Source organism: Colletotrichum siamense, assembly GCF_013390195.1.
Source record: "Colletotrichum siamense strain Cg363 chromosome Unknown KSG_Cg363_contig09, whole genome shotgun sequence".
NCBI lineage: Eukaryota > Fungi > Ascomycota > Sordariomycetes > Glomerellales > Glomerellaceae > Colletotrichum > Colletotrichum siamense.
The window spans coordinates 1,288,983-1,300,766 of record NW_023501022.1 but is presented as its reverse complement, the minus strand read 5'-3'; the positions used below and the strand labels follow the sequence as shown (position 1 = coordinate 1,300,766).

At 48.9% G+C, this 11,784-nt stretch overlaps 1 protein-coding gene across 1 annotated transcript; it reads right to left on the bottom strand.

The window, feature by feature from the left end:
• Positions 1-10,095: 10,095 nt before the first annotated feature.
• Positions 10,096-10,812, bottom strand: pac (Puromycin N-acetyltransferase; the record flags this gene model as incomplete). Its single annotated transcript, XM_036644928.1, has 1 exon — positions 10,096-10,812. The coding sequence occupies one exon, from the start codon at positions 10,810-10,812 to the stop codon at positions 10,096-10,098; it is 717 nt and encodes a 238-aa protein (XP_036489550.1).
• Positions 10,813-11,784: the final 972 nt, after the last annotated feature.

The following is an 11,784-nucleotide window of genomic DNA, read 5'->3' as shown; positions in this document are numbered from 1 at the left end:
TCAGCGCCTAGATCTGAGCGAAGAACATGCACTCTTTTGAAACGGCCTTCCTTATACCCGCACAATCATGTCACATCGACACGGCATCAATTTGGAGTATCATTCGGGAAGGCAAGCGGTCATTTGGTTTCTGTCCTATTTCCTCTCTCTTTTAATCACATCTCACCTTTCTCTCGTTGCACACGGCCATTGCATGAGGACAGCGGGGAACAAAAAATCACGGACTTTCTTTTTCTCTTTTTCCTCTCTGGGAAGCCCCGAGCCATCTGGGGTATTACATGGCTCGTCGAGGCAAAAACATGATGGATGACTGGACATCGCACGGATCAACGGCACAACTGGGGAATACTTCTTTCACGGTTGGGAATCACGTCTAGAAAAAAACCAAAAAGGGTAACCTTTTCCTTTTTCTTTACTGTTGTCGAACACATGAAGCGCGCGAGAGAGAATAGTACACAAGGGCGTCAACACACGTTGAGGATATGCAGGGCTGGGACACGGGCGGCGGTCTTTCGGTCTTTGGGCGGGGGGGTTGGGTGGTTTCACGGGAATCCGGGTCAAAAGTGGCGTTTGAGTCTTTTCCATCTTTTTGCTTCTGCATTTGGCTTTTTTACAGGTTCTGATATTTTCTGATCCGGCTGCGGTTCACACAACTCACATGATGGATGATCCTCCCCCCTCGATGGATGAGAGGGGTTGTTGGGGGATATCTCTCTTACTTTCCTTGATAAATGTTGACAGCAACGTTTTCCCGGTTCTTCTTTTAGCTCTGAAGGCTTTGAATGCTTAGATAGCTCAGCCTAATGAACACGCAGTTAAGACAGGATGCTTGTGCCTCGAAATGGTGCTGTGACATCTCTCGGTGGCTAATATATCTCGGGGTTGTCTCGGTAGAGTGTGAACATCCAATGCTGGAAACTTTGGAGTGGATGGCATAAATATCACGTCCCGTCGTGGTTTCGACTGCTTTCTGCATCAATCTTGTTTGTCGCACCACGCAATGCCTCCAACTTGTAGAATAAGTGCCACTCGCGATGTCAAGTGTCTGCGCCCGTCATGAAAGAGCGTAGCAGAGACAGCCTGTCGAGTGACGGTGTGAGGGTTATCAGTCGTCGAGGTTTATTCTGATCGTAATAACTGCGCAGAGACGAGCGGGCGGGATGGAGGGATGAGTGAGGCTGCCTGGAGCAGACGTTTTGAGGGAGTGCTTTGGAAGAATGGGTTGGGACCTCGGTGTGGGTGTGCCACGGTTCTTGGAGAGCAAGAGCTTGGCAAGACCAACTGTCCGCCATTGCTTTCTCCTGTGCGGTTTGTTGTACGATATGTGACGCTGCTTTTATACCTAAGCCTTGGTCATGCGCCCCTGGGTTGGAGCTTGGTGGGTTGAGGGGCGATGGGGGGATTTAAAGGCATCTTGAACGGGGTGTATCGTATCTGAAGAGCCAGGAAAAGATTGTCTTCCAGCTGGTGAGGCTAATGGCGGTATCGCGACCGAACGGGGCAGATTTGCTTGTCCCCACGGAGGGTGGTGCGGAGGGAGGTGAAGAGCGATTAGCGGTGAGGTGTTGGTTCTTGGAGGTATTGGGCGTGTTGATACTGCGAGGGAGACAAAGATGGGGGATGATGGCTAGGAACGGATGCTTCGCTGGGGCAACGGGAGAATGGTATGCGTGTGTGGGGATGAGAGGAAGTGCTCCTTGGGACCAAGTCTCAAACTGAGTGACAACAATTTCACAGCCTGCAGCCCCATACAATTGGTTGTATGGAAATTGTGCCGAGTGTCTTTTGAGGTCTCATTTATAAAACTTCTAATTCGCAAGGCTGGTCGGTTGGGTGAGTACTTAATGCTGGGTTTAGACTTGTGCTCTGTGATTTCTGGAGAACCACAATGTATCTGCCATCCGGTCCCAGTGAACACAATGGCGGTATGATGCATGCGACTGAGACTCAAGCACCCAAGGCAGAGGACGAAGGGAGGTTTGTCTTGTCTGATTGATGTGTGCAAGTTTACTAGATTGAATAAGCTAAGGACGGGAGAGACTCCCGGAGACGATGTTTAAGTCTCTTCTGAGTACTTGCATGCCGTTTCCCTTGCATGGGGGTGAGGGGGATTTGCGGGAAGCACGGCTTCCTTCACGATCACTCCTGTCTTGCAAGATTGTGTCCAGATGCCCCATTGGTGATGGCTTGTAGGAAGCTTCAGATTGAGTCTTAAGTAGTCGACGAAGTGAGCCTGTCGAGCTGGATATAAAAGTAAGTGCCCAGCGGCTGGAGATTATGTTTCATGAGAGCGGAAATGGGTCTAGGTTTCTGGGCATGAAGAAAACATTAAAGAGGTCGTTTCTCATGATGCGAGCGAGCGCGGCTTTCGGGTAGAATGGGTGATGACGGGAGTTGGATCAGTGTGAGGCTTTTGAAGTCATGTAGTTGTAGGCTCTGGGGGCGTAGTCTGGTTGAATACGTGGAAGATAAGAGAGGTGTAAAGATGACTGTCGGGGACTAGGACTTGAAAAGATGTTTTTGGGGATATCTGTCGGGGCTGGAACACTGGCAACGTGTTTGGCATCCTGGCAATTCAATTCAACAGTCTACCAATGTCCCATCATTGTGTTTGAGCTTGTACTTGAGGTCTTACGGCGGTGATTTATATCAGTTGCCGGCTGTGATGATGGGGTTGGAGACGGGATTCGCGAAGAAGTATTTGAACGCTCTGCGGGCTGTACCTCTTTGAGTCTTCAGAATGTGGCCATCTGGACTTTTCCTTTTCATTCATCACCATGTAAGATGAAGCAAGGTAGAACAGTTGTTGATGATAATAACAGACGAGGTTTGCTGCGGGATGTAATTCATACCGTCCACAACTAAGTGATTAAACGAGAGACACAGCAAGGTAGCAGAGACGCTAGATGACATCGCATTTCTCGACGGTTTTGGTGTGGCAACGTTACTTCAAAGAGGGTGGTCAACGCAATAATTTGCATCTTCTTTGTTTAAGTCTAACGGCTAGATCGCTACCTAAATTTGATTAAGGATGGACTTCAATGGGGCCCGGTGACCTTTCAAAAGACTTGATGGGTCTGATTATTAGAATGGGAGATGATGAAATACTGAAATACCAATAAGCCTGCTGACTATGTTCAGCGTCGTCGCAAGGAAGAGGATATGTAAGACGTATGGAAGATTGGAGACAGCGGAAGTGGAATATTCCAGGCATTGCTGGCGTACTGAATAGTGTTGATGAATATCCTGCAGGCCTTCTTCAATGGAACCTTGGGACATCTTGACGTTGACGCTTCCTGAGTTCGTTGTTTAGGTAGTTGATAATTGTTGTGGTTCTGATGTATGCGTCTCTAAATAACGGGCTGACTCTTCTGATGAGCGGAGGAAATATTTAGGTAAACATGACCTTGGTCTCGGCCGCATGATCGGATGGGGTTGTCCTGGGCGTAGAGATGACATGCTTTAGATGCTAGTTCACAAGGAGAGGACGAGGTACGAGGAGAATTTGGGTTTTCGACGGTTTGTTATGCCAGACGGATCAGACATTTATATAAATCTAGCTAGCCACTGTGGATTGACGTGCTTAGCGTGGACTTTTGTAGGTTTCGGCGGCAATTCGTGGTGCTGGGCAGTATGCCCTTAGGCGGTCATGCATGCGTCGTTGCCTTACGCCATGTTGCATCAGATATCGCCTATTGTATATAATAAAGCTTTTTGAGACAGTAAAAGGAGCAAAGAAGCTAAGAATAAGTAGTGGGTTTCACCAGGCCGTTTCTAGATTGGTTTGGATCGATTTGGACCTCGTGCCTACTTCGTGTGAAGGACGTCTCTGGACGGTTTACCATCTTGGATTCGATGCGAAGTGTATACTTCAGTCGAACATACGAGAGAAGAAGTTGACAAAGAGTAACGAAGGGGCAGAATGAGCCTGACTGATTCCGTCGAGAGTGACGCTGCACGCATGTTCTTATGCTTCGGGTAGGAGGTAATCAATATGACTGACATGGATCAGTTGCCCAAAACCCTTTCCGCCCCGCGATTTCGTCGATTGTGCCAGCTGATTACCTGCCAGTGAGCTGCATACACAACTGTCATAGAGGTATCGAAGCGCTTCAGTAACCAGAGGGGAATCGAGGTGTGGTTCATGTGATGGTCATCGAGGTTCTGCACCAGCGGTCCCAGCGTGATGCATTTTTCGTTTCGGACATGAGAAAATGTTTGCAAATGTTGCAAATGGAGTTGTGTCTTTGAAAGGCTGCGGAAGGTCTTTGCAAGGTGTGCGCTGATTCTTAACCCCAAACCCCATCACCTGGGCTGTTGGAATCTTGGCCATGCTTATGGGAAGTGTTTACGTCCAATAAACAGGAAGAAATGAAGGGTAGTAACAAGAACGGTTGATTGATAAACTGCGTGATCCATGTTAGCGACCATGGCGGACCAGGTGTCTGGTGAAGCAACTTCGGGGCAATTTGCCCCTTGGCTTTCCTCGTGTACCCACCTAATGAGAATGGCTACCTTGTGTCTACAAAAAAGACTGGTTCTCATTAGGTACGAAGAGAATTTATGACAGCACAATATCGAGTAAGTTCGCTTGGTGACAGTCTTACTTGAAGGGAGTAAAAACGACGTCGAGGATCGTGGCCATGAAAGAGCCTGCCAACTTGGAACAAAAGTTGCAACTGCGCCGAGTCTGGACCGGGAGCTGTAACTCGTCTCCAGTGAACTGTCTCACAAACGTCTTTATCTACTGCGTCGCAATCATTCAAAGCCATATGAACTTAACTTCAGCGATACTTTAGAAAGGAGGTCAAACAATTATAGTCGTCAGGCGAACCGGAGCAAGATTAGTTGGATCAAGACACAGATAACCTGTGTTTTCGGATTTTTAACCAAGAATTATGCAAGTCAATGTGCCAGACTTCTGGAATGAAGACTTCGGCTTGTATGAGGCCTCATACCGCCGGATAATGCGAGATGAGGGACGCCATTTCTTTGGTCTCAACAGAGCTTATCGTCGCTACGTCTATCCAGGAACAGCGAAATGATACATTACTGCTTGCTGTTTGTTTGTGGCTCCCACTGAACTTCTGGCGCCATTTCCTCTGATTTGGGCCTTGTCTGGACAAGAATCACGTAGCAGCTTCTTCTGATATGTCACAGTCAAGAACTATGCAGATGTCTCAGAGCTCTCGCTAATAAATGGCTCGCTCTCTTCAAATTATTGTCCACGAAACAAACACAACCGATTCGATATGGTTTCTGTTCTTCCAATGGGAATTTGATGATCATGCTCATAATGGCAGTTTTCGTCATGAAGGACGTTAACGTACGTAGGTGCAAGACTCTCATCTGGAAGATTGTTCTTGTGAAGCCGGCCTCATATCAACCGTATAAGCTATGGATCCTGACGCAAAGTGACGATGGGGGACACTATGATGGGCAAAGACCGACTTTTCTGATGTAATTTGCCTTCAGAATCACTTCTGCCAGAAGTGAACCGCTTCTGAGCAGGAGCGCTCTAGATCTCAACTCAGCTTCATGAACGCACATATGTCTGTCCCCTGTCTCTTCTGCATGGCAATATTGGGGCTGATGCTTTTGTACTTGTGTTGGCGGGATTCGGCACGACAGAGATCTGACGCCTATTATTTAGTTGCATATACATAAGGCTTCAAAGCTTTAGTCTGTAGCTTATATGAGCAGCCAATGCACCATAGAGTTCTCCCATACATAGAGGCGTCTTGAGATCTTGCGCTTATGGTTTCTGTTATGAGGCGGGATTAGACTGCGAAATCGAGTGCGATGCCATTCAATGATTCAATTTTTGTTACGTATGAGGAGGAAATACTAAGACAACGGGACATCACCTAAGACCTTTGCTCGAATCATGCGCCTTGGAATGACTGTCGAGAAGATGACCAGAATAAGCTTGAAATTCTGCGACTAGAAGCTACGGAAATGGGCATCTCTGTCTCGGCAAATCCCAGGATCTGCCAACAACAGGCTCTTCATATAATGGGCTCAGCTTCTTCACTTTCTGAGTGCGTGAGAAATGCTGAATCGGAAATCTTAGCGGTGCTACAAAAACACAGCTTCTTCAGGGCAAACGTGCCTCGCCCTACGAATCGCTTGTCTTTCCAGAGGGCTTGTCACAAAAGCATATCAAGGTCTAAATGCCCACTATGGGACATAATAATCATTAGGTAGAGTTGGACAGAGGCTGTGAACACTCGACGAAGAGTGGCCGTTGATAACCTTGCCTGAGTCTCTGAGATACCTTTAGCCCATCTAGGCCTTGTAAGAAACTGCCTGCGGGATCGAAACCTGGAAGGCAAACGCACAAATTGCCTTGGTTACACCTCCGGTCAGGACCCAGAAAGTTTGCCTTTGGATGATTTCTTCTGGTAGGTTGTGAGAGAACCACATAAGCTGACTCGTTGAAGTGCGAAGCTCAATCGCAAAATATAATGACAGGAAAGATTCCTCAAAGCTCTTGTATTAAGGCAGTTTAAACAGAACATGTTCTCTCGCTAAACTGAGAGGAGTCTTGTTACATAGGTATGAACGAATCGGGTCGGGTGCTTGCATTTGTCTCGTGGCCGACAAGGGGGCCCGCACCTAGAAGATGCGATATCTTGAGGGCAACTGCTGTGATTCGCTCAAGGTGCGGTTGAATCTGATATAGACGTCAGGTAGACCAAAGGTTCATAGATGCCATTGCTGCTCTTGCTGTCGGTTCCCCAGTGACAACTTGGTCACCTCTGGTGCGTACGTGGCTGAACACGTCAATTTCTGAGCCTAAAAATCCTAGCTTTCTTAGGATTCGGACCAGGGCCTGGGTTTCCATTCGAACATTTTCGACTTCGTCTCCTCCTATCCCTGCACTTTCCCTTGTCGCCCTTGATATTTCTGGCCAGGTCCTTCTCGCCTCGAATTTGAGAAGCGTTCAATGGTAAGATATAGTTTTGTGCTGAAATCCTCAGTCAGACGTGCCCTTTGCTGAATAAATTTAGCTCACTGCGTTTCTCGCCCAATGAGTTCAAAAGGCTTTCTTCCGTGTCTAATGGTCATTTTTTAGAAATCAAATGATTTAGATCTGAAGCCTCACTTTAAGAACTATGTCCAACACGCTTAGCCGACTCAAATTGACAGCGCCCACCCTAAGGCAATTAATTAAGTTTGAGGCCCATAATTAACTTGATTGCCACATCGCGATGCTATACTTGATTGATTGCCAATTAATTGCAATTAATTAGCAAATATCCCCACATATAGGTGAGGGGGCTAGAGAGGGGCCCTCTAGAGGGGAGGGCTCTAGAGGGGAGGGCTCTAGAGGGGAGGGCTCTAGAGGGGAGGGCTCTAGAGGGGAGGGCTCTAGAGGGTAGGGTCCGGAAGGGGGGCTGAAAGGGGGGCCCCGGAGCCGGATTTTCGGGGCCGAGAGTCGGGCTGGATTAACGATTTTCCGGACTTTTCTGGGTCCCTTAGCCCCTTAAGCCCCCCCTTAAGCCCCCCCCAAGGCCCCCCTATAAGGTCCTATAAGCCCTTGTAGCCCTCCCCCTCCCCCCCTGTTAAAAGAGTCAAGGCAATCAATCAAGTTTAAGCCTTAAACTTGACTTGATTGACTAGCGATGGCTTCATAATTGATTGATTGATTGATTGAACTTGACAAGTTTACTTGCCTTGCGGGGAGCGCTGCAAATTGACACAGCTAGAGCAGAGCAAGCTAGGCCTTTGCTCATGCGGCTGCCCCCGAGGTGCTGAGCGACTTTCTTGGCGGTGTCAGTAAGTATTCGTCATCACATACTGAAGTGAAGACAGAGCTTGAGAGCTGGAGCAAGGGCAATTGCCAGCCGACTGCTTTCTCGGGGCGCATTTACAGGGTCATCAAATCAGTTGACTGGGCGCTTGGGCTATGGCGCATCTATGACCTTAGAACTCGACAGACCGAGAGCATTCTGGAGAGCTCAACTTCCAGTCGAACGAGGGCTGCTTTTATCAACAAAGTGCTCAACTATGGCACAAACAAACCCAACGCGTCAAACAAATTTAACTAGTCTCTGTTCCCTCTCTAATGCAATCCCACCGAGTACCAAATTCAGTGCAGTGTTGATACTAGCGGAAAAACATGGACTCAGGCAAAATAAAGAAGCTGAAATGAACCAGAACTTTCCCCATGGCTGATACGCTATACACTGCTAGCGTTTTGACTTTGATGTATTCTTGCGTAAATACACACCCAGTGAAGAGGAGAAACGAGAGTAATGGAAAATCTCGTCCGTCAGTGTGATTCAAGTTCGTAGCTATGATACCGCGGGACACTATATTTGCGTGACGACGGTATTGTTCATCGCCAATGTAAATGGTGAAAGATTGGTGTTCTTGCTTATTGAGTCCAGCTGCTGCAAGTAGCCGCGATTTATAGGACCCCAAGACTAGGTGTGCGCAGCTGCAGGTAAGAGTGAAGATAAGGGCAGGAATAAAGTGGCTTGGTCTATAAATTTCAATCGACGGGCTGTTCAAGTGTGACTTTCCCAAATGATCAGGTGGGCTGCGACATTTCAATTGAACTCGGAAATTATCAGATGGGGCAGCCCAAAGCATTCTTCTCAAGGGCCTTCAAGAAGTGAGAGAGTGTAGTGCCGCTGAAACACCGGGCTTGCGTGTATACATTTCTCAACCACGGGTGAAGATGATCAACAGAGTGATCCGGGATATGAATGAAGGCAGATTGCCGCTTTTTCAGCCTCTGTGCCCAGTCCTCTAGAAAGCCTTGACCGGCTGTAGCGGTTGAGATACTACCTTCACTTCTGATGAACGCACAAAGCCCCGAACGAACTTATTTCTGCCGGATTTCAGGGGCAATGCAATGATAAGAACCATTAAATACTACTTACCAGCAACACAGAAGCATCCTCTTGAAAAGTCATTCAAGACAGCCTTTCTTCTTAATTTCGATGTATCGAGTGAATCAAACTTGGGCCTAATTTCGTTGCTATCCTAGAAGCTCTTGGTGTGGCAAGCTACGATGCTGGGCACTGAATTAGGTTGTCCTTGAGAAGTCGATACCCACAGTTGAGCTCGTCTTTGAGAAACTCTTCGTCGCCGGTTTCTATACATACCGCTACGAACACACGGACAACAGAACTGACGTAAAACCACAAACTTATGAAATCGACTGAGCTGATCAGACACTGACGATATCTTCATGGCCTAGGGAGAGGGCCGTAGCATGCAATCATAGGTCTCGCTACCAAAAGAAAACCGTTCATTTCGATTGAAGAAGAAAAGAACTTAAAACATGTCAAAAATCGTATTTTATATGCGAGAGGAAACACAACAGGAATTTGCCTCGCCATAGAAGTCTTGGTATAAATGGCTCCTTGTCAGTTGACCCTTCAGCTGCCGAGACAAGACAATCCATTACCAACTCGTTGTTGTGTCTAATCACTCGGGCAGTGTCTTAGCAAGCCTTCATCACACCTTAGCGTCACCTAGAAAATATCTGCAAATTCAACGTCGATTCTCTAGGTGCCGCCTCTGGACACATCACTTTGAATACACTCCCAGCGACAGAGATAAACTAGACCAACGACGCGGTGGTACATGTGTCCGTGGTGAAGCACGGAACCCCCTATGCTGTCGGGCTTCATGTGAGCCGCCTTGAGTGTTTGTATTACCAAGTACCGATTCAAGCTCACACATTTGTTCCCGTATCAATAGTCAAGGGCATGATTAAATACAAAGGGGGATAGCAGGCGATTATCGTTGACATCAGTCCGATGATGAAAGATCTGCGAGGTTGAATTTTGATGATCTAACGCGGTGGCTCGTAGAAGATAGAGATGTTGATTTCCCGCTAAGACTTTCACGAGATGAGACATTAAATGGAGGCTTTGCATATCTCTTCGTTGAGCAGCAAATACATCTTTGAGTAAAAGAAATACTTTCGTCTATCATGGATGGTTGTGAGCGAGGTCCAGAGTTGGGCCAAAAGCAACGATATTGACCCTGATCCTCGCCGTCGCCATAGCCATACTCTCATCATCTCGTTCCTGTCTGCATAACATCATCTATGTCTTCAAGGGACGTCTAGTCTCACTCCTTGAACATGATAGAACCCCCGTCCCAGTCCGCCAGCCGCCCAACGTTCGCCCGCCCCTTCACCTCAAAACCCAACCTCTCGTAAAACGGCTCCACGCCCTTAAGACCAATAAGCCACGCCGGCACGCCCTCCTCGTCAACGCGGCGCAGACTGTGCCTGACGAGAAGCGACCCGTAGCCCTTGCCCTGACACTCGGGCAGAACGCCCAGCGTCGATAGATACCATGCCGTCTTCCGCTTGGGGTGCTCCGGGTCATTGATCAAGGGGTCACTGGCGATGTGCGAGTCGTCAAAGGCATCGATCATGTCCAAATTCCTCGACTTTGGAGGCCACAGATAACCCGCCAAGGAGTTGATGCCGAGAAGCACGGGCTTGAGCCAGCCGCGGACGGTGAACCAGCCCTCGTGGGCGGATTTCTCGGCTTCGGTGGGGTACGGCCGGCGCCACCACGCAAAGGCGACGACCCGCTCGCCGGACGACGATGCGGCGTCGGGAACTGTGAGGACATAGAACAGCTGCTGCTCGGGGCCCCAGTAGCGAGCGTAGAAGAAGCGGTGCGCCCATGCTCGAAAGTCTTCTGGGTGTTCTTTCCTGTGAGGGTGCATCTTGTTGAAGATCCAATCATCGGCGAAGGCGGCCCTGAAGATCTCGGCGGCGGCTGCCACATCGGCGGAAGTGCCTTCTCGGATCCGGAATTCCGGCTCGGTCATGATTGCGATTTGCGGCGTAGATCTGGATTGGTGTAGGATGGTGACTGATTGCCAGCGGCGAGATGCAAGAAATAGATCAGAGATTGAGGCGGAATTACCGATGATGCGAGTGAACTAAGGCAAGCTCCAAGACGGCGTCCTCGGCTTGCGGATGGTGGAGAAGGTTGGTTTGCGTGCAATTGGCCAATGAGGTAATCCAAATCCACTTGCCCGCAATGGCATCATTCAGATGTTGATTGACTTGATAGGTGAGCTAGAGGCAAGGATTGCGTTCCTTCGTCGAATCAGAAGCTGAAGGATGTGTATTTAGCGGTATCATCGCGTCTGTACGGTGAAAGGACTGTGCAGGTCAATTTAAGGGCGGATGAACATCCTTGGCTTGTCGAGTTCAGGGCGGATGACTCAACCGGCAAGGCGCAACGCGGGGAACTGCTTCTCCAAAAGTTCCCCCAAAGTCCCATTTTGGCGCGCCGCAGACTGCATCACAACGGGCCCGGCCCGGACACGGAAGGCGGCAGTTGCTTCTTATCTCGCGATACAATCAATTTACTCTGTGCCTCGGTCAAGGTCGTAGCGGAGAAAGAGTCGTTTTGGGGGAAGATAACCGGTTGAGGGTTCCCACGATGCCAAGTCTGGGGACGGCTTCGGCTTGCCGAGCCGGAGATTTCAAACTTCGTCCCGAAGCCGATGCCGGTGGGTTGAAACACGGCCGCCGGCCAGTCATCTCGGCCAACCGCCGGCCGACATTCTCCAATAACCACTTTGGCCCCCAAATCCTCCCGGCACCAACACAGAGTATGGTTGGGCAGAATTTCAACCTGTCAACATGTGATTCATATGACTGCTATCCACCTCGAGCCGACCTGAACCTTGCTCGTGAGCTGTTTCCCCACGACGGAAAGACGGGACGGATGGCGAAGGTTGCACAGACTGGCGGCTCCGGATTCTTGGGACGCGTGATCTGCTTGGTCT